The 22810-nt window shown below is 52.6% G+C and overlaps 1 protein-coding gene across 5 annotated transcripts in view; it reads left to right on the top strand.

Moving 5' to 3' along the window:
* OGDH (oxoglutarate dehydrogenase) overlaps positions 1-22810 on the top strand; it is a 65676-nt gene that overhangs the window by 30044 nt on the left and 12822 nt on the right. For 3 of the 5 annotated variants that reach the window (XM_058725662.1, XM_058725663.1, XM_058725666.1), the window contains exons 5-11: positions 3584-3628; positions 11320-11435; positions 15706-15860; positions 15973-16119; positions 16306-16396; positions 16767-16946; positions 19694-19822. In XM_058725662.1, coding sequence (XP_058581645.1) covers positions 3584-3628; positions 11320-11435; positions 15706-15860; positions 15973-16119; positions 16306-16396; positions 16767-16946; positions 19694-19822 — 863 coding nt within the window. The remainder of the gene's footprint in view (positions 1-3583; positions 3629-11319; positions 11436-15705; positions 15861-15972; positions 16120-16305; positions 16397-16766; positions 16947-19693; positions 19823-22810) is intronic. The other 2 variants (XM_058725664.1, XM_058725665.1) reach the window with 1 other exon arrangement.

Here is a 22810-nt window from a genome sequence, read left to right as displayed (position 1 = left end):
GGAGTGTAAGCTAGTGCGGTGCTTAGCAGTCTTCTGACGTAAGTAGCTGTCAGACCTCGTGGTCACAATGAGAGCAACTGAGGGGGCAGGCAGCCTGGGGTCACACCGGAGTCAGGAGTGGTGAGGGAGCCCAGAGCCACGGCCGGAGTAGGGTGGCCTGCACGTTCCACGTGGAGGTCTTGGGGACGCACCACCCAGTCACGCGGCAGCTTCCCTGGGCCTGGGACCCTCTCGCACCTCCTCCAGGCTGACCTCTCCTTGTGGAGGTGAGCACAATTTGTCCATTCTCTTATGGGGAAACCGAGGCTGGGGAGAAGCTCGCTCCACACATGTTTGAGAGCACGTTCTGCTGAAGAATCACGTGGGAGGGGGCACAGCGCTGGGCAGGCGTGGGCCCCGGAGGCAGACAGCACGCGGTGTCCCGTGCTGAACTCGTGTGCGGTGCCGGCATGGCTCGTGTCCACTCAGAGTTGTTTTTTTATTTTAAAGAAAGTGGATTATGTGAAATAGTTTCCACGAAGCTCTTGCCCCTTGGCCAGTATTGAGAAGGGGAAATGCTGGCCTAGGGTCTGTACCCTACCATCTCGTGCCTTCCAGCACCTGAATAAACAGGTACCAGTAGCCAGGCTCATACCCGTCCCAGCAGGCTCTGTGGCCAGCAGTGCTCCTGGACAGCCAGGGCTCCAGGGTTATGTCGGATGTGACGCACACAACACCGCCAGTGTGGCAGGAACGTTGTTGAGGACATGATTATTTTAACTATGATTTTAAATTTACACTAATGTTGGTACAGTTTCTGAATGAGGCCACAGTTGGGTAGGTGATTACTGGGAACGGGGCACCTTTTCCCACCTTTTGCGGGGAGCCAGGTGTCCCAGGTGGGCCCCAGTAACGCATCTTCATCTGTGTCAGGTTGTACCGTCAACCCCACGTCTGTGGAGGAGAGTCCGGAGCGCTGACCTGAGATGCCCCGGCACACGCTCCACCTTGAACCCCAGGGGAGACCGTGGGGGGTGCAGACAGGATTGGGTTTCCTAGTGAGACCTCTTCTGCTTGGTGGGAAAGATGGATCAGGGTGTGACGGATGGAAAGGTCTAGATAGAGAGTCCTGTGGCGTCGGGGCATTGCCATCTTCGCTACGGACTGTGGACGCAGCCACGTTGCCTCGCCTGTGTGCGGTTCTGCCTTGGTGTGAGATTTAAACACAATTAAAGGGGGCCCGAGACAAAATCTGTAAAGAGCAGGGAAGAACCTCATGGCACTGCTCCTGTTTGCCACCATTGTTCACATTTGAGTTCAGTGCAGGGCTGGGGTGGGGCGGGGGGGGCGTGGCTGGAGACCCCTCGAGCTCAGCTCCAGACCTGCACAGGAAAATTGGTGTGACACTGAAGCCTGCCCCGTGAGCGCTTTGGCTCCCTGCGCGTTTGCACAGAAGCGTTCACACTGTGAGTGTGCAGTGGAGCACTGTGAGTAAAGGCCACGTGCGCACCTTAGTTCGGAATACTTTATGCTGAAAAGTGCCGTCCGGCCTTCCTCACATCCAGACCACAGTCACAGTGGAAAGTTTGAAACGGTGAGAATCACCATGTGACACAGAGACAGGGAGTGCACAAATACGGTTGGACAAACAGGGCCCATAGACTTGCTGGTGCAAGGTTGCCACAAATGTGTCAACTTCTAAAATTTGTTAGACGGATCCTGTCTGTGAAGTCCAACAACGCGAGGTATGTCTGCAGTTACAAAGCCAAGTCAGAAGTGCAAGATCACGGCAGCATTGATGCTTGAGTGCATTAGTGGGGGACAGGGCCTCCCTGCCCGTCCTCCTGGTCCTCCTGGTCCTCCCCACCTGCTCCAGTAATGGGGCTTCCCTGCCCATCCTCCTGGTCCTCCCCACCTGCTCCAGCGATGGGGCCTCCCTGCCCATACTCCTGTTCCTCCTGGTCCTCCCCACCTGCTCCAGCAATGGGGCCTCTCTGCCCATCCTCCTGGTCCTCTTGGTCCTCCCCACCTGCTCCACCACTCCACATCCCCCAGGGCCAGTTGTGCTCCCTTGATGGCCGGGGAGAATAACTAAAATAGAGTTGATTTTTTAGTCAACTTTCCTAATTTCAGAGCAACAGAGAACAATTCACTTAACGTCTAGGGACTGCCATGTGTGGCGTGTGGAGCCACCAGACACCTGAGTGAAGAGCTGGGAATCAGGCTGGAGTCAAGCCAGGGCCACAGGGGCCGTGCCCTGCAGAGGTGTCCTGCTGGATGCCCCGGGGCACCATGGCTGAATCCCAGCCTCTCTACGTCCAGCGTGGTGTCGCGTGTGGATAGCTAGGGCCCCCATGCACTTTCTGTAAATGACAACCAGAATGCCACTGCCCCTCCACTCACCTTCAGCTGGTGTCTTTGTTCACGTTTTATTTTAAAAAGACAAAGAAGTACAGATGAAACTGAACACGTCCACATAACCAGTACAGAGTGAACAAATGTAAACATTTCAGGACATTTCGTGTGTTGCCTGTAGATTGTTAACAGATGTGGCCCCCTACATTTCCCTGTTGGGTGGGGGTGGCCGCCTGGTGTGGTCCTGTGTCTTAATTCTGAGGATAGAAGGAGAAAAATGAAGATTCTTTATTCTTGCCCAAGCCGAGTATCTGCACTTCTGTGCAGAACTCGACGATCTGTTGTCTTAAGAGCCACTGGCTCTGCGGTCTTTGCTGGGTGCTGCTGTCCCTGTGGGTGGGGAGGGGGGCTTACCACCCAGAGCAGGGTCCTGCCTGCCCTGCCTCAGAGTTTTCACTCTCAGCCCCCAAGACGGCATCCACTGGCCTTCCTCTGCACTCCCAGCACAGGGACCAGCTGCAGTGACCGTCAGTCCTGGGTGCCCCGCTGCCACGAACCTCCCCGGGCTCATGCCCCCTGTTGGGTGACCAGGGTCAGAAAGGTGCTCTGTGCATCCAGACGAACGTGTGGGTTTTCGCCAGTGGCCTGGAAAGTGCCAGGAACGGTACAAGCACTGAAAAGCTTGCAGCGGGAGCCATGTGTAGGCCCCCTGGGTGGTTCTCTGCAGCCGGGCTCCCCCCCAGCTCTGCCGTCTAGCCAAGGGGGGGTACCGAGGACCTGCATGTGTCCTCTAGGACCCATCAGAGTCTGGAGGTGTAGGTCTGGTCTGTTGCCTGGTGTTCCGGATTCTGAGGACGGTATGCTAGACATTAGGCCTTCTCCTTTTCTGTTCCCAAAGCCAGCTGGGTTGGGTGGGTCTGATGTCCCAGGAGAGGCCTGTGTCAGCTGCTTCTTCCAGACAGGACGGGACGGGTCGGGAGAATGTCTTGCCGCTACTGCGGTGGCTGGCCCACATCCCTCCCTCAGGATCCCCTCACTCCTGCTCTTCCTGAGCGGTTTCCACACTTACCCCAGCAGCTCTCAGCCCCCAAGCCCCACCCTGTTCCCTTTTGGTGTCTGTCTGTGTGACGGTGTCTGTGCTCCCCATGACCATGGTGATGGTGCAGGGTTGGGGTGTCTGGGTCCTCAACTAACTCTTGCTGTCTTTTTCCTCCTGCGCTCACCCACGCCACCTCACTCTGCCTCTCAGACCTTGCAGTTTTCAAGGAACGACTCCGAATGCTAACCGTAGGAGGTAGGAAAACAACGAGCCTCTCCCCTTTCTTGAGCCGAGGACTTCATTTCAGCAGGATGTGCAACTTTTCCCAGCATGCCATTTGGGGAAAGTTGACTGTTGATTGTCCCGTCATTCGGCTGTCACCCAGCAGGGGGAGCCACTTCTGTGTCGTCTCTGTCCCTGTCCATTTTCACCTCCTGGAGTTTGTGGCCGCTGCTTCGCTGGGCTTGTCCGGTGCAGGTGGCCTGTGGCTCCTGCCGGGGCCGGCGGGGCCTGACGCCACACGGTGTTGTGCATGTCGGCTCCTCCTTCTCACCACCTTCCGTGCTGTGCCTTCCACGGAGCTCTGGATTCTTTCAGATTCTGCTTCCCGGGCATTTTGGACAAGGTCTCTCTTTGATCTTCCCGTGTGTGAAGGACACCTGAAGTACTGTAAACACGTACTTCATCGAGTAAGGAATCCTCAGTGACCTGTGCTTCTGGGCAAAGCGCCTTTGAGGAATCCAGAGTGAGGTGCTGGGGGCCATCTGCCTGTTGTCATCCCCCCCACCCCCCACCAGTGGCCAGTCTTACCCATGCCAGCTGGCGCTCAGAGGGTCTCTTTTTCCTCCATCGTCCCATAGCTGTGACTCTCATCCTGATTGCACTTGTGAGATCGCTGTAGATTCACAGCAGCTCTAAGAGTTCACAGGGGTCCCCCATGCCAGTGTGGCCACACGTCACCTCGGGTCCTTCCTGCTGCCCTTCTCAGCCCCAACTGCTTCCCCTCCATCCCACCGCGTGGAACCCCTGGCAGCCACCACCCTGGTCTCCATTTCTGTGATTCATCATTTCAGGGTGTTATGCAAATGCAGTCATAATACGTCGCATTTTGGATTTGGCATTTTTCAGTCAACGTGATTTTTCTGGGTTTGATCCAGGCCACTCTGTCACTCCAGCTTGTCCCTCCTTGCTGAGCGGCACCCGTTGCCGTGGGCTCTCACCGTTGTGTCCGCTCCTTACTCATTAAGAGACCTTCACGTGGTTCCCATTCTTTGGCTCATAGAGTCTTTTGAGAGGCAAAATTTTAAATTCTGATGAGGTCTGGTTTGTCAGTTTTCCCTTTGATGGATTGTGCTTTCGTTGCCAAGCCTACGAACCTGAAGATTGTCTCCTGTGTATTTTTCTAGTGGTTTTTCTAGGTTTGCATTTTACATTTAAATCTGAAAAAAGGCTTGTCTGCGTTTACAGAGCGACTTGCTGACATTTTGGTAACGATGGTGCTAAACCTACAGCTTGGTTAAAGAGATTTTCTGTCTTTACTCCATTGCCTCCCAGTCCATGAACGTTGTATGCCTCTCCGTTTATGTAGATCTTTTTTGATTTCTTTCGTCAGCTTTTTGTAGTTTTCAGCTTACCAGTTCTGTATGTGTTGTGTTAGATTTATACCCAAGATTTTTTTTCTTGTTAATGTTAGTGTCTACGAATCATTACCAATATCTAGAAATAGAATTGATTTTTGCATTTATGTTATATCCTGTGGCCTTTCTGAGCTCGCTTATTCTAGGACTTTTTTTTTTTTTTTTTGTAGAGTATTTAGGATTTTCTGTGTAGATAATCATGTCACCTGACAATAGGAACAATTATTTCTTCCTTTCCAATCCGTGTGTCTTTTATTTCCTTTTTGTGCCTAATTGCCCTAGCTAGAACTTAGAGCACTGTGTTGAGTAAGAGTGCTGAGAATGTACATATTTGCCTTGTTTCTGGTCTTAGGGGGAAAGCCTTCAGTCTTTCATCACCAAGTATAATATTAGCCACGGATTTTTTTGTAGATGCTCTTTATCAAGTTGAGGAAGTTCCTTTCTATTCCTATTTTTGCTTATTGTTATTTATGAGGAAGAGTGAAAATTTTCTGTATCTGTTGATACAATCGTATGATTTTTCTTCTTTAACCTGAAAGTATGGTAGATTACATTGATTGATTTTCAAATATTGAACCCAGCATGCATTGCTAGAACAAACTTCTCTTGGTTATAATTTTTTATACATATTCCTGCAACTGTACATTTCTTGTATTCGTATTAATGAGGGAGATTCGTCTGTAACTTTCTTTTTCAGCTGTCTTTGTCTGCTCTTTGTGTCAGGGTAATTCTAGCCTCATAAAATGAGGTGGTTTTTTTTTTTTTTTTTTCTTTTCTGTTTTCTGTTTTGGAAGAGATTGCATATATTGGCGTTCATTCTTTTTTAAACATTCGGTAGAGGGGCACCTGGGTGGCCCAGTGGGTTAAGCATCTGACTCTTGATTTCAGCTCAGGTCATGATCTCCCAGTTCGTGGAATCGAGCCCCATATCAGGCTCTGCACTGACAGCTCGGAACCTGATTGGGATTCTCTCTCCCCTCTCTCTCAAAAATAAACGTTTTTTAAAAGTGCTTAAACATTTTCTAGAATTCTCAAAAAAAACCGTCGGGTTTGGAGATTTCTTTTTCAGAAACTTTTTATTTATGAATTCAATATCCTTAATAGTGGTAGAGATATTGCAAATTATCTGTTTCATATCAGGTGAGTAATGCAGTTTGTATTGTTCTAGAACTGGTTCATTTCATATGAGTTGTCAAGTATACATTGTACATGTATAGAGTTGTTCGTAGTATTCCCTAAGTATCTTTTTTATTTCTGCAGGGTCTGTATTGATAGCCGCTTTTATTCCTGATATTGGTAATTTCTGTCTTTTTCTTTGTTAGTCTTATTAAAGGTTTGTCAGTGCTATTGATCTTTTCAAAGAACCAGCTTCTTGTTGCACTGATTCTTTTCTGTTGTTTGCTATTTTCAATTTCAGTTGATTTCAATTGATTTCTGCTTTTATCTTTATTTCCTTCTGCTTTCTGTGTGGGGTTTCCCCCCTCCTTTTCTAGGTTCTTGTGGTTGGAGCTTATATTACTGACTTAAGACTTTTTCTCTCTTTAATGTGTGTGTTTACTACTGTAAATTTAGCTGTCCCACAATATGTTGTATTTCTTTTTCATTCAGGTCATTGTATTGATACCCTTTAATACTTCTTCTGTGCTCTGTGGATTATTTAGGGTCATGTTGTTTCATTTCCAATAATTTGGAGACATTCCTTTTGTCTTTTTGTTACTGATTTCTAATTTGACTCATTTGTGGTTAGAGGGTGCACTCTGTTCAATTCCGCTAAACTTGTTGAGGATTTTTTATGGCCCAGGGTGTTGTCTGTCTTGAGTTCCATGGGCACTTAGAAAGAACGTGTGTCCTGCTACTGATAGGTGAGATGTCCTGTCAGTGCCCATTAGATCCTGTTGGTCGATAGTTCTTGAGTCCTTCTACATCCTTGTCTATTTACTTTTTCAATGAATTACTGAGAGAGAAGAGTTGAAGTCTCCAACTATAGTTGTGAGTTTCTGTTTCTCCTTTTGGTCCTCAGTTTTTGGTGCATATATTTTGTAGCTCCACTGTTGAGTGCATGTGCAATTAGGATTGCTGTATCTTCTAGGTGGATTGACCTATCGTTATGTCATGCTCCCTCTGTGTCTATTAACTTTCTTTGTTGTGATGTCTAATTTAGCTGGTAATAATAGAGCCACTTCTGCTGTTGCTTGGGTTTACATGATATATCTTTTTTCATCCTTTTACTTTTAATCTGCCCGTAAGATTATAGTCGAAGTGGATTTCTTAGACAAGCATATAGTTGGGTCCTGTTTTTTTGTTTGTTTGATTTTTAATCCACTCTGCCAATCTCTGTCTTCTAATTGGTGTATTTAGGTCATTTATATTTAATGTAATTATTGTTATGCTAAAGCTTAAGTCTAACTTCCTATTCTTTCTTTTCTGTTTGTCTTCTTTTTCATTTCTTGGCTCTTTTTCCTGACTTCATATGGATTTTTAAGCCTATATTTTATTTATTTATTAACGTTTACTTACGTTTTTTAGTAATCTCTACACCCAATATAGAGCTCGAACTCACAACTCCGAGATCAAGAGTCACATGTTCTTCTAACTGACCCAGCCAGGTACCCCAAGCCTACATTTTAAAATTTCACTTTTATTTATATATAGTATTTTTGGTCATATTTTCATGTTTTTAGTAGTTTTTTTCTGCTTTTCTGTGGTTGTCTAGGTATGATATTATGTATATAGAACTTACCATAACCTACTGGTGTCTCCATGTTACAAGTTCAAGTGAAGTGTAGAAAGTGCACCTCCCTGTACGTCCCTTTAGCTTCCCCATTTAAAGTAAAATTGTCTTGGGGCGCCTGGGTGGCGCAGTCAGTTAAGCGTCCGACTTCAGCCAGGTCACGATCTCGCGGTCCGTGAGTTCGAGCCCCGCGTCAGACTCTGGGCTGATGGCTCGGAGCCTGGAGCCTGTTTCCGATTCTGTGTCTCCCTCTCTCTCTGCCCCTCCCCCGTTCATGCTCTGTCTCTCTCTGTCCCAAAAATAAATTTAAAACGTTGAAAATAAATAAATAAATAAATAAATAAATAAATAAAGTAAAATTGTCTTGAATACTTACTCTGCCTACATTTAGAACCACATCAGGCAGGTCAGAGGTTTGGCATCACATCAAACCAAACTTAGAAGACCCAGGAGGAGAAGGAAATCTGGTTTGTTTGCCTGTGTTTTGCCTTCCGTGTCCTGGCTTCCTCCTAGTGTTTAAGAGCCCTTTTGACATTACCTCCTTTCTTTGTAGAGCACCTCCAATAGCCATTCCTTAGGTGACAGACTCTCTTCATTCCCTGTAACTGAGGATATCTCCATTTCCCCTTCGTTCCTAAAGCGTGTTAAACCCGGCACATGGGGTTCTAGGGAGACAGCTCTTTCCTCATGCTCTGGAAAAGTGTGCGGACCCCACTCTGCCCCCTTGTTCCTGATGCAAAACCCTCAGTCATGCAAGTGGTTTTTCCCTCCAGGTGAGGTGTCCTGGACTCCTGCTACTTTTGAGACTCTTTCTTCATCTTTAATTTTGAGAAGTTTATGCCGTGTTTTGGCGTGGTCGTACTTGGGTTTCTTGTGTGAGTTCGTACTACGTCTTGAATCTTTGGGTTGAAGTCTGTGGCCATGTTTGGGGCATTTCAGCCATTATTTTCCAAGTCCCTTTTTTCAGCTTCCCTCTCCCTCCTCCCCTTCTGGGATTCGTGGGCACAACACAGTCTCTTGTTTTATGTCACATGTCTCCGAGGCTTTCTTCGTTCATTCCCCAGTCTGCTTTCTCTCTCTCTTTCACATTACTTCATTTCTACTGTTCTGTTTTCAGGGTCCCCAATCCTGTGACCCTAATTCTGCCCCTGAGCCTATCTGCCAGCTTTAACTCAGGGCTATTGCATTTTGCAGTTTCAGAATTTCCCATCTGGTCCTTCTTGGCGTCCCCAGTCTTTGCAGAGACTTGGTTCCCCACTGTCTCTGTCACATTCTCATTGCTAACCAAAGTCGTCTGAGGACGGCTCCTGGGGAGCATCCGCCAGGTAATCCCCAGCGTCCGTGCCACCGGCTGCTGGTGTCTGTTGCTTGTCTTTCTTCATTCAGTCTGCAGTGTTCTTGTTGTGACGGATTCTTTTATTGAGACCAGGACGTGCGGGTGTTACCAGACTTGGAGTCTCACTCGGAGCTCTGTGACAGCAGGGCCCGTCTGCACACTGCTGCGGCAGGAAGGGGCTGCCTCCTCACTGCCAGCTTGGGGTGCGCATCCCGGTCCCCACAGACCCCGCTGACACTAGGATGGGGAAGTGGGCTTGTGCACAACCTCCCGGAGGGAGTGAAGCCTGAGCTCCATCCTGGGCCTGAAGCCTTGGGACGGGGCCAGAGATTGGCATGCATGGCAGCCTGGCAAGGGTGTGGTCTGTGTGCTTGGGTAGAATAGAGCTGTCATTGTCAAAGCTCTCTGTCCTGCTCGGCTGCCCCTCTCCCGACCCTTTAGAGTGTCTCTGATTGGGGCTTTTTTTTGTCTGCATTTGCAGGAGTTCACAGATCTCTGGTTCTTTGCCCCACGTCTGGGGTATGGGAGCCCAGAAGCAAATCCGGGGACCTCACTGGCTGGTCAGCCTTCTTCTCCACCCTTTGACATTGTCTTACATTTTATGTAGGATGTCTGGGTTTCTAGTTACGGTTAGTGGGAAAGAGATACGAAGATGTCTCCTCCACCTTCCTGGAAATAGGTGTCTGAGGTTCCGTTTCTCACGTGAAGCAGGGCTGGCCGTGCAGAGGCTCACTGGGACAGCCCCGGAGTGTTCAGATTAGGTGATGGAGGCAAAGAGCCGTGCTGAGGCCAGGGGCACCTTATGCTAAAAGGTCATGGCAGGCTGAGGGTCTCCGGGTCAGAATGTTCCCGAGAGTAGCCACGCCTGGTGTTTTCATCAGCTAGGGAGAATGCCCCTCTCCCCGCGCCCAAATGACTTTGGCTACCCCCCGTGACTGCCGCGCGCTGGGCTGTGAATGCCCAGAGCCTCCCTGGACCTATACGATGACCTGTCCTCATTGTTGGTAGAATAGCGGCAGGACACAGACGCATGGGGTCACCCACACCACTGCTGCCATTGCTACCCCCACGTGAAAAAGCCAGCAAAAAAGCAAAAAGTGTTTGAAAAACAGAATTTGCTTTGAAGTCTTACAAAACGTGTACAGAATTGTTAAAGACATAAAAGCTGTGGTTCCCATGGCAGCTTGAATGGGAACACCGGGGGACTCCTGGCCCATGTGCCGCCAGTGAGTCAGCTCTGGGGATGGGGCCTGGAAATATACAATTTTACAAACCTCCCAGCAGTTCAGACACACAACCGTATTTGCCGGCAACTGCCTGAGTCCTACACTGGGCTGTCGCGTCTTGTTGCCACTTGGGTAGGCAGAAACCAGGACACAGTCTGACCTTGCACAGCCAGGTGACAGAGACCGCGGCGCGCTGGCGTAGAGCTTCCCTGTCCGTCCTGGCATCTGGGATGCTGGTGTGAAGTGACCCTGCCTGCTGTGTTACCCGACAGTCTGCCAGGTCTCCTCCCCATGACACTTACCTTGACACGAAACAAGCATGTCATGCCTGAGAAAGAGCCCTCCCTTCACGTTTTTGTCAGTTTGAAATACACTTTCAGATACAGAGGCGCCTTGTGTGGTTGGCAACGTAGAAAATACTAGCGGTTAGTCAGCAGGTCCTTGCTGGTGTGGTACTGGGGTACCTGTGCACTTCCACTTGCAGGATGGGTGCAGATGTGCGGTTCCTAGAAGGGAGGGACACCTTCGTCCAGGGCGGCCGCGGCCCGTGCCCTCATGCCCCAGTCCCCCGGTCCCCCAGCCCCCCCAGCCCCGCCCGCCACCTCTGCACACAAGGTCCTGGCCCTATTCTACACCAGTTCTTCAGTGTCTACCTGAATTCCTCCCTTAACTGCTTCTCTTTTGCTTTCTGATTAACTTACCCAGTGCCTTTCTAAGTCAAAATTTATGTCTTTGGGACCTTGAAGTACAGTGCTTCCTAAATTATGAGAAACTGGTTCACTGGACTAGTACACACATAATATGGACGTTTTTCCTGTTTAACTACCACACCAGTAATGTTTACAGCTGTTTGTTGCTAAAGTTTGTGTTCCTAGCTATAAGACATTACTTATTTTCATATATATCAGAGGTTTTTATGCCTTTGCTCTTCTCTTTTCTCTCCCCTGGGGAGTCCCTTCCCCTTTCCATAAACTATGGCCCCCGTGTGGCTGTGCCCCTCTCTCCTCACCATGCAGGATTCTACGGGCTGGATGAGTCTGACTTGGACAAGGTCTTCCACCTGCCCACGACCACGTTCATCGGGGGACAGGAGTCAGCACTTCCTCTGCGGGAGATCATCCGGCGGCTGGAGGTGAGGGGGCACAGGGTGCCTGCACAGAAACCCAGTGCACCTGCTGCAAACCTGAACATACAGGGGCTTCCAGATGGGGTGGGGGCAGGCAGGGGGTGGGGGAGGGCCTCCAGATGAGGCAGTTGTTTGTCTTGTTTTCTGTTTGTTTTTTTTTTTTAATGTAAGGTAACGGGGAGCATTTTTGCTATTTTGTAGATAAAGATTCATGCTTTTTATTTTTACAATCAACCATAGAAGAAGAAAAAGCATTTCTGTGCGTCCCAAGCTCAGTGGCTTGCTTCAGGAGTGTGAGGTCCCCCAGAGCACAAGTTCCACCTTCTGGGCCCCGTTGGGACGAGCCCCAGGCCACCCGGCAGGTCCCCACCCCAGACAGGGTCCTTCTGTGGTTTTCTTCTTTTCCTTCTCCTTTCTGGGGCTGGGCCTCACAGCCTGCTGGGCACTGCGCGCGCGCACACACACACACTAGGACTACACAGGGCTCTGCTGTTGGCTGCTGGTGTCCAGCCCCGCGGTCTACACAGGGTGGGGGGAGGCTCCATATGCAGACACTGCCCATTCAGACAGACTGAGAAAAAAACTACTCCGCAGTGGGCTCCCCGCGGGTTTGTGCAGCCTTCTGGGGTGCTGCCTGGCATGCACGCTCTGAATCACGGGTGGCACCTGGCGTTCCTGGAATCCCCAGCTGAAGGACACCGGGCAGCGGGTCTGCAGGCTGGGCCCTAGAACCACCACTGACACCTGCATCCACTGAGCCAGAGCCCCAGCCCTGTGACTCAGGTGTGACAATGGGGACCCAACTCTAGCCGGTGGGGTCTGATCAAAATGCTCCTTTCAGTGGTACCACATGTGGCTACGGTGGCTTAGAAAGGTCTGAGTTGGTGACATTGTCTAACTTGTGACAAGTGGCCTATGGCATCAGCACCTCAGTTTGGTCTTCGTCACTTCTAGGCTGTGGGGTAAAATGTAGAAACTTGGTGACCTGGTGCCAGCATGAGGGTGTGGACATGGTGGGGGGGGGCATCAGGGAGGGGTGGGCATGGGGGACAGGTGAGCACAGGGAAGGGTGGGGAGGGGGGAAAGGTAGACCTCAGGGAGGGTGGGCATGGGGGAGGGGTGAGCATGGCAGGGAGGGGTGGACATTGGGGTGAGACAGGCATCAGGGAGGGGTGGGCATGGGGGACAGGTGAGCACGGGGAAGCGTGAGGGAAGGTGGACATCAGGGAGGGGTGGGCAGGATTGGCCAAGGCAATGGACTTTTGGTCCCTCCTCTTCCTCCATGTGCACCTTGACTGCAGTGTATAGACCCGCTCTGTGCACACGTGGCCAGCAGCCACCTGTGGCGGTTGAGCACTGGAAGTGTACAGAGGATCTGAGTAACCTTTTAGTATTAAAGACCTGACGTGTTGATACTTCACTACATGGTCTGAGGACTCATTCAGCGCTATTAGAAAAATTTTAATTCCATGTGTGCTCATGTTGTGTTTCTCTGGGACATTCCTGACCAGGCGCTCTCCTGGTCTAGACCCCAGAAACAGCACCCCTTGTAGACCTGTCCTCATCCAGATGAGCCTGTGCACGCCACACCCCTGCCCGCAGGCACCTCAGCCATCTCAGAGCTGACAGTTTCTCCGGAAGGCAGGGACTGAACCAGTCGGCACAGGAGCTCATGCTGTGCATCTGCCCCTCCTTCCCTTCACAGAGATGGTCTCCAGTGGGGAGCTCAGCCCTCCTCCCCTGCCAGAGCACAGTGGAGATGTTCAGAGCCCTGTGCTTGACCTCCTCAAGCTGGAGTCCCCGGTGGCCCTGACCCCGGCGTTGGGAGGGAGCAGAGCCCCACGGCTCTCTTTCAGCCCAGGAGCCCACTCTTAAGGTGTGGGACCTTGACCATAGCGTGTCCCAACCCCAGGGTGCCCACATCCCCACCCCAGTGCTGTGCTCATGGTGGCCAGGCATTTGGGCAGACCTGCCTGCCTGCCGGTGGTGCGGACGTTCACGCACGCCTGTCCACACTAGGTTGCTGGTGCACGTGCGCTGCCAGAACCACAGGCCAGGCCCGGGGCCCCAGGGCTATACGATCTGCTTGCAGCCAGGGCCACTCGGCACCTGTTTCTAGGGAGAGAGGCTGAGAACCACCCCTCAAACTTGCTGCTGTTTCTCCTGGGGATGGAGCCAGGAATGGGAAAAACAAAACTGCGTCCAGGTCCCAGTAACCACATGTCCCAGTTAGTAGCTCAACCCACACTGACCTCACTCGTTTCTAGTTTCTGCCTGATCTTTCCTTTGATCTTCTAAGTGTTCCCTCAGGGAAATTATGCCCCACAGGTGTGAGCAGGTGTCAGGGGCACCTGTCATTGCCCTCTTCCCACCTGTGCCCAGAGCTCCCCTGCCTCCTCCTTCCCCCTCCCCTCCCCTGCCCCCTTCTTCCTTCTCCATTCCTTCTCCTCTCTCCCTGCCCCCTTCCTCTCCCTCGTCCTTCTCTCCCCTGCCCTCACCCTCTGTCCCCCTTCCTCTTTTCTCTTTGTCCCCCTCCTGTTCCCTCTAGCCCCTTCTTCCTTCCTCTCCCTCCCTCTTCCTCTCCCTGCCCCTCCCCTTCTCCCTTCCCCTTCCCTCCTCTGCTTTCCCCTCCATCTCTCCCTCTTCCCCCTCCCTCCCCCTCCTTTCCCCTTCTCCCTGCCTCTCCTTCCTCTCCCTCTTCCCTCTCCCTCTCCCCTTCCCCCCCTTCTTCTGCTTTCCCCTCCATCTTTCCCCCTTCCCCCTCCTCTCCCCCCTCTCTCCCTCCCCTCCTCCTTCCCCTCCCTCTTCCCTCTCCCTGTCCCCTTTCCCCACTTCTTCTGCTTTCCTCTCCATCTCTCCCTCTTCCCCTTTCCCTCCTTCCTTCCCCTTTTCCTTCCTGTTCTCCCCTCCCCCCCTTCTTAACTCCTGCCCTCCCCTCCATCTCACTCCCCCTCTCTCTGGGCCTTGAAGATCGTATTGAGACCCCAGGAAGACCTTTTTGAAGCTGAGGGAGGAGGGTTCATGTTCAGAGGCACTCTGTTTGGGCTGTGTTACATGTTCTGTGGGTCAGCCTGGCACCGTGAAGCTAGTGCTAACCGTGCAGTCAGGGAGGGCGGCCCAGCAGCCCCAGCCCCGGACTTCTTGCACCCTCTGTTATCACTGAGACACCCTCATTGACCTGGCTGATGAACTGATCCGAAGCACCAAGGCCCTCCCCAGCTCGCTTCCTCTTCATCCCCAGACAAGGTCGTCCTCCTCCTGGCTAGCATGATGGCGTGTGTAGTGCTTGGCTATTATTTTGAGTTCAGGGCAAACCTTCCTTTGTTTCACAATCATGGAGCAGTGTGCAGAGACGCGCACTCTTCCAGATGACAGAATCAAAGGGCCTGGGGCATGTCCCTGCCCTGCCCTGTGCCAGTAGGCTCCGTATCTGTTGTAAAAACCAATGGGGCACAGACAGAACCTGGTACTGAGTGCTTGGACGGTGTGGCTGTTGGAGACGTTTTGGGGTTCATAAAATAGCCCTGTTGCCACACCAGGTGCTTTCTTCTTTAGCTCATGTGTTGATTTGGGGTTTACTCTCACCCTGAACTGGTGGAGGATACAGACGGGCCTGGGCCCAGGCCCCCCACCCTGAGGCTGGGCCCTCCTGGCCTTCCTGTGTCCCCCCCCCCCCACCATTTCCTGTCCAGGGAGCCCATGCTTCCCACAGGACACACGGCCTCCCTCCCAGTGGCAACGTCTGCACCATGGATGGGATGCGTTCGCTCTATTCAGGGCCCTTTGCTTTGCAATGTGTGCAAGCACGCTGCTGTAGGACCCGGCCTTCCCAAGAGGAGGCAGTCATTAAAAGTTGAATTTAAAACCTAAGCACCTGCAAATCTTAGGTGGCCATTGAGCTCCATCACCTACCAACAGTGTGGTCCCTTCTTTCTTTTGGCACCAGGCACAGTCTGACCTTGGGCTCAGGGAGACTATCTTCCCAGAGTCGTCCGGTCCCCTGGCAGGTGCCTCCGTCCTCCTGCCACAAAGGGAAGCACTGTGTCCCCATGGTTATCGCTGCCCCTCCCTGCTTAGTGGGCACAGCGTGACCCCAAGGAAGCACCTCGCGGCCACACTGGCAGCGAGAGGGGGCCGTGGACCCAGGCCTGGCGCCACCCTGGTCTCTGCCCTGGGTCACAGCCGGCTCTGCTGCATCTGTTCTGGCCTCCTAGCTGGGTGGGCGGCCAGCGGCCCTGGGCAAGCAGCCTTGATGGGGTCTGTGTGTGTGAAGCAGATGGCGTACTGTCAGCACATCGGGGTGGAGTTCATGTTCATCAATGACCTGGAGCAGTGCCAGTGGATCCGGCAGAAGTTTGAGACACCGGGGATCATGCAGTTCACCAACGAGGAGAAGCGGACCTTGCTGGCCAGGCTCGTGCGGTCTACCAGGTGGGGGCTGCACTCAGGGCAGGGGGTCGCTGCAGGAGGCGGGGCTGCAGGCCCTGCGAGCCGCACTGGCCCAGGTGACCTGGCTCTTCGGGGTGACTCGGTCCCTGTCCAGGTTTGAGGATTTCCTGCAGCGAAAGTGGTCATCCGAGAAGCGCTTTGGTCTGGAGGGGTGTGAGGTGCTGATTCCTGCGCTCAAGACCATCATCGACAAGTCCAGTGAGAATGGAGTGGACTACGTGATCATGGGGATGCCCCACAGGTGCCCGCCCCGGTGACCGTCCCCATGAGCCTCCCCCATCCCCGACCATGTGGGGCCGCAGCCGAAGGGGCTAGTGGAGTGTTCCCCATGGGCAGCGGCCTGTTTTCCGCCTTCCTGCCTCCTGCCACACCGTGGCCTGAGGTGCCCAGAGCAGCTGATCCCCGCTCACCGGTCTCTGTGTCCCAGGGGGCGGCTGAACGTGCTTGCCAATGTCATCAGGAAGGAGCTGGAGCAGATCTTCTGCCAGTTCGATTCAAAGCTGGAGGCTGCCGATGAGGTGAGGCCCCCACTTTCTCCCAGAAACGTCTGGCGCAGCTCAGCCCACATGGGATCCCCTCTCCGTGTGTTTCTCAGGACGGCCTCCAGGGGTGGGGGCTCCACCCCACTCCACCCCACTCATAGAGGACGTGCCCGGAGCCGTCCTCTCTGAGAAAAGAGGGATGGCCACAGGTCAGAGGCCCAGCAACAACCCCCAGGCCTCCTGCTGGGGGTCCAGGATGTGCTCCTTGGCAGGGGACCTCCTCCCGGTGCCATGGGCGGGAGCCGTCCTGGGAAGAACCTTTGCAGGTTGGGAGTCCTAGGACTGGATGTAGCACAGCAGCCTGAACCCCTCCCTCCAAGAGCCAAGACTGCTGTTTGTGTGTCAGGGTTCTGGGGACGTGAAGTACCATCTGGGCATGTACCACCGGCGCATCAACCGCGTGACCGACAGGAACATCACCCTGTCACTGGTGGCCAACCCCTCCCACCTCGAGGCCGCAGACCCCGTGGTGATGGGCAAGACCAAGGCCGAGCAGTTTTACTGCGGGGACACAGAGGGCAAGAAGGTAAGGCCGTGGGGGGCCGGCCAGGATGGGCTCACAGGCCCAGTCGTATCTCAGACCTCGAGTTTCTGGCATTTAACAAAGTATTCTGAGCGGACCTCAAGGGACCTGTATATGGTGACCCAGGCTTGCCTTCAGAGTGCTCCCTCCCAGGTGGTGAGCACAGGGCTGGGCTGGAGGGGCCGCTGCCACCATCACGTCTGTGGTGAAGCTGGTCTTCCAAAAAAGGACCTTCTCTGGAGATGAAGACGGGCTAGGGTAGAGGCCTGTCGAGGGCACTGAGGGCAGAGGGGACCGCTGGCCCAGGGCAACCTTTACACGAGTTAAGCTCATTACAGGTGGAGCCGAGCATTCGTTTACCGGGTTCTGTGATTCAAAATCCCATAGGTTCACTAGTACCACACGCAGAGGGTGACAAGGGACATTGTTAGCGGCAATGGGTCTGGGCCAGGCATTGGCAACAGGAAGTGGTTCCTGCGCTGACGGATGCCCTGCAGACAAGGGGCAGGATGTGAAGGCCACACCCAGGGGCTTAGGGGCCTGGGCGGTGCCGTACACACTCCAGGTGGAAAGGGACCCCATGCAGCCCCTGGGACCGGCAAGAATAGGGTGGCCGGGGAGGGATGGGGAGGAGGCCAGCATGACCATTGCCTCCAGCATTTCCGTTGTCCTGGGCTAGGACGCTCGCTGGGGCGTTGGGAGCCGAGCAGGGAGCGAGATGGCAGGAAGCTCCGTGTGGTGTCCTCGTTTGTCCCCAAAGCAGCACTCAGTGGGAGTGCTGGGAGCATCCTAGAGAGGGAGGAAACAGGCAAAAGCTGTCAGGCACAGGTAACGTGCTCCAGGCGACGGCACTGGATAGGTCCTGCCATGTGATGTGCGGCCAGGAGAGGCTCCGGTCTTGGGGAGCGCTGCTGCCCAGGTGTGAGCCCGCACCCGCCTCGGCCATGAACCTAGACCCCACCGTCTGCAGTTTCTGTTCCGCTGAGGATGCCGGGCTGGGGTCTGTTACACCATGTCACTTGGCATTTAAGAACAGTCATGTAACCTCTGTAGGTGTGACCAAGGCAGAGTCTGGCCCTATTGGCCCTTTGGGTGTTTGTGGGAAAGCGGCCCCTGGTATAGAGGGGTGGCTGCCCTGAGACCCGCTCCTGCCAGGGTCCGTGTGGGACACCGGGGCCTGTCAGACACCAGGAACGCTGGGCACCTGTGGCGTCAGCAAGCAGCACCACGCCGAAGGAGCCTCTGGGACACCCGTGTGGCTTTACCAGTTCAGGAGACACAGCATGACGGGAGGAGGGCTCCCGTGACCTTCCCCCCAGCTGCACCAAGCAGGCCCCTGCACAAACCTAGCACCATGTCCACCATCCCCCTGTCCTCGTGAGCATCTGGAGGCAGGACACGCAGGGTTCTGTTTAATAGATCTAGATTTTGTCCCCAAGAAGGACGTCACAGACCTTCCCTTCCTGGCACTGAGGACAGACACACGGGAGGCTGTCAGGAGCAGGGGCGCTGGGGATATGTCGAGGCGGCAGGAACAGTGTCTCATGGTGCAAGAGGTGCTCACAGACATGCAGGGAGGAGGGCGTGGGGCAGTGTTGCCATCCTGCCAGAGACACAGACACCAGGAGACACCCTTGTGTGCAAATACTAATCTTGGATCCCGTGCTCTGCTCAAGGACACAGGCTCCCAGAGAAATGTGGTTCCAGGCTGTGCGGGGGCCACGCAGCGTGAGGCTGAACCTCGCCCGGCCAGAGAGCAGGAGGCGCGGGAGCCACGGAGCCCATCCAGATAGCACGGGGCTCCCATGCCAAATCTGGGATGGTGGGCACCACAGAGTCACTATCACACTAATCGTTTACAGTCTCCTGGACAGACTAGGGCTCTGTGAGCCCGTGGTGCCTCCCAGACGGACTAGGGCTTCCTGAACCTGCAGTAGCACACGTAAAGGGTGAGAAGGGAAGGCTCTTCTGGAGCCCCAGCAAACACACGCTGGAGCGACCACAGCCGGGCAGTTTGATGAGGAGCGGGGTACTGAGGTCCTCACAGAGACCTTTCTCACGACACAGGGGAAATGCTGAGTGAATGGGGGACACAGGTGAACGGGGGACACGGCTGGGTGAATGGGGGACACAGCTGAGGTGTCCTGGCACAGAGGGCGCCATTCCTGAGCCTGTTCATGAAGCACCCCAGAACCCCGGGCCTGTCTGGGCTGTGGACACAGGAGGGGCAATGGGCTGCTCCCGGTCAAGGCCTGGCCTGCATTGCTGCCCTGGTGGAGGGTCCCACCTGCTGTGCTCAGCATGGGGTCCGTGGGCTCTGTGACAGGTATGCAGATGCAGGGCAGACACACTGGAAGGAGTCTAGGGGGTCTTGTGTTCTGCCACTTCTTCTAAGTCTGAAATGGTCTCAAAACATGTTATTTTGGGGAGTGCCTGGGTGGCTCAGTCATTTGAGCCACTGACTGGCTAAGGTCATGATCTCATGGTTCGGTTCATGAGTTCCAGCCCCACGTCGGGCTCTGTGCTGACAGCTCAGAGCCTGGTGCCTCCTTTGGATTCTGTGTCTCCTTCTCTCTTTCTGCCCCTCCCCTGCTCACGCTCTGTCTGTCTCTCGAAAATAAACGTTTAAGAAAAAAGTTTTTTTAAAACATTATTTTTGGGAAAGCAGACAAGTGACTGTCTCTGGGGTGCCTTGTGGACGTGGTGGTCAGGGCTCTGTCAGATTTGGGGTGTTCTCTGCACGTGTATAGGTCATGTCCATCCTTCTGCATGGAGATGCTGCCTTCGCCGGCCAGGGCATCGTGTACGAGACCTTCCATCTGAGCGACCTGCCGTCCTACACAACACACGGCACCGTCCACGTGGTCGTCAACAACCAGGTAACCCGGGCTCCAGGCAGCCTCTGCATCTTGGTGACAGAGACCACTGAGGCCACAGCATCGGGTTTGTGGTCAGACCCTCCCAAGGGCCCTTGTGCTCATATTAGTCTTACCTAGGATGGCGTGTGTCAGTTTTTTAGCATAGTTGCTCTTTTCTGATTATAAAGATACATGTCTTTTTATAAGAATGTGGACAATGCATTGTCTTTTTTCTTTCTTTTTTTTTTTTTTTAATGTTTGTTTATTTTTGAGAGAGAGGGCACAAGCAGGGGAAGGGGAGGGGGGACCAAGGACCCTGCAAAAGCACAGAGCCTGACGCTGGACTCAAATCCATGAACTGTGAAAGCATGACCTGAGCCAAAGTCAGACGCTCAACCGACTGAGCCACCCAGGCACCCCTGGATCATGTTTTTGATGTCAGATCTAAAGGAACTTTGCCTTGCCGAGGTCACGAAGATTTTCCCCCATCTGGAAGTTTTACAGTTTCATCTTTTCTATAGGGTGTAGTCTGTGATGTATTTGGAGTTTCGAGGTGGGTGTAGATATCCACTTGTTCCGGTACAGTCTGTGGAAAGGACTGTCAAATGAATTGACCACGTGACTGCAGGTCTGTTCTGCCTCTGTTCTTTTCTACTGATGTGCATGTGTCCCTTCTGCTGACACCACGTTGATGACGTAGCTCTGCTGTGTGTCTGGAGGCCGCCGTGGGAGTCCTCCGGCTTCCTTCCTTCTTCACATTGTTCTGGCTTTTCTAAGTTGGTAGCCTTTTCATCCAAACTGTAGAAGCAGCTTGTCAGTTTCCACAAAGCTCTGGTATTGTGATTAGAAGTGCGCTGGCAGGTATGTCCGCTAGGGAGGGGCCACAGCTGCAACAACACTGAGCCTTCTGATCTGAGAATATGTAAATCTCTCCATTATTTTGATTCTTTTTAATTTCTGTCTAGGTATTTTGTAATCCTCCAAGTATAGATCCTGCACGTGTTTTGTGAGACACCTAAATATTTCACTGTTTGGGGGCTATCATAAAGGGTACTTTTTAAACACTTTAATATCCAGGTGTTACTAGGATATAGAAATAGAGTTCAGTTTTGCATTTTTTATCCCACAACTTTATTAAACTCGCTTTTACTAATTTTTTTGTGATAGTTTGGAATTTCTGTATTAACAGCCCTGTCTTGGCGACCGTTTTGTTTCTTTGTGTCCAACCTACATACGTAAACACCTGGTGTTTCTCTTTCCTGTTGTGCGGCCAGGATGTAAGCAGAGCGTGGAGGGGGGAGGGAAGACGTCCCTTCCTTGTTCCCCATTTAGGACAAAAGTGCTCAGTCTTGGCCGCTAAGTGTGGTGCTTGCAGTAGGTTTTCTGTCCGTGCCTTTGCAGGCAGTTCCCAGTTTGTAGGCAGTATTTATCACAAGGGGCTGGTGTTTCTTAGCAGATGCTTTTCTGCGTCTCTGAAGATGGTCAACTGGTTTGCGGACAGTGAATCCACTCTGAGCGTGGGACTCTTGTGTCCGCTCACACACCACGTGGCTCTGTGGTGTTCTGGCCGTGTCGGCCTGGTCTGGCTGTGCAGGGTAACGCTGGCCTCATAAAGTAAGCTGGGAACTTCTCCCTCATCTTCTGTTTTCTGGAAAAGCCTGTGTAGAGTGGGTGTTAACTTCCTCTGTAAACACTGAGTGGAATTTGCCGGCAGGAGGCTTGGTGGCCCAGAGTGTTGGCCATGGGAAGGCCTTTCCCTTGTCTTTGCGTTCAGGGCTCGATTACATGGCACCTGATTTCTTCCCGTCCACCCTGTTGGGGCTTTGCTCCACGTTTTCTCTGTCTCAGCAGCTTTACTGAGCTGGGATCCCCACAGCAGACAGCGGCTTCTGGTGTCCTCACTCTTGTAGAGCATCACGTCGTCTGAAGAAACTCTGTGTCTCTTAGGTGTCACATGCTTGCCCCCCGTGCTCCCCAGGCCTACACAGCCATTAGCCACATCATAGTCAGGACTTCATCCTTGTGATGGCCGTGGATAGCTGTCCTGTGGCTTTGTCAAGTGCTGTCCACCCACGTGTCTGTTGACGGACATTTGGACCGTTCGTACCTCCTGGCTGATACACATAACGCTGCTCCGGGCGCAGGCTTCTGTGTGGCACGTACCAGGAGCGGGGTTGTGGGGTCACATGGTAGCTCTGAGTACCCTCTGGAGGACCCCACAGACTGTTTTCCCAGGAGGCCGCCATTCCCCCCACGTCCACAGTGTCTGAGGGCTCCCACTTTCCCGGGTCTTCTCTCACACTTCTTACTGTCTCCCTTCTGTCTCAGCCATCAAAGAGGGTGTGAACTGGTTTTTGCATTTCCCTAATGACTGACGATGTTGAGCATTTTCACATGTGTTTATTGGCCATTTGTAGATCTTTGGAGAAATATCCACAAAGATTTTCTGCTCATTTATAAATTGGATTCTTTGTTATGAGTTGCGAGAATTTTTCATATATTGTGGATACAAGCCCTTTATCAGATAAATGATTTGCAAATGTTTCCTCTTACTTTATGGCTTTTTCACTTTCTTGAGTTGTTTTTTGAAGCCCGAAAGTTTTGTACTTTTCCTCCTTTGTTTCCCTCTAAGCTCTTATGTCTGTGACCCCCTGGAGTTAGCTTTTGGGTGTGAGGCAAGGAGGGGGGGCTTGCCTTACACCTCACCACCTGTGAAGAAGACCGTCTTTCCCCCACCCACATGACACGTGACGTGGCATCATTCAGCTGCTTGAATCTGTAGATTTGTATCTTTTGACAAATTTGGGGAATTTTCAAACATTGTATCTTTTTTTCCAAACCACCTTCACTCCTTTTACCCATGCTCCTTCCCACTCCCACCTCTGGCAACCACCAAAACGTTCTCTATGAGTTTGGGTTTGGTTTTGTTTTAAATTCCGCAAAGGAGTTCATACAGTATTTGTCTTCAACTTATTTCACTTAGCGAAATGCCCTCAAGGTCCATGCGTG

Source organism: Neofelis nebulosa, chromosome 4, assembly GCF_028018385.1.
Source record: "Neofelis nebulosa isolate mNeoNeb1 chromosome 4, mNeoNeb1.pri, whole genome shotgun sequence".
Lineage (NCBI taxonomy): Eukaryota > Metazoa > Chordata > Mammalia > Carnivora > Felidae > Neofelis > Neofelis nebulosa.
This window is presented reverse-complemented; position numbering and strand designations above follow the sequence as displayed.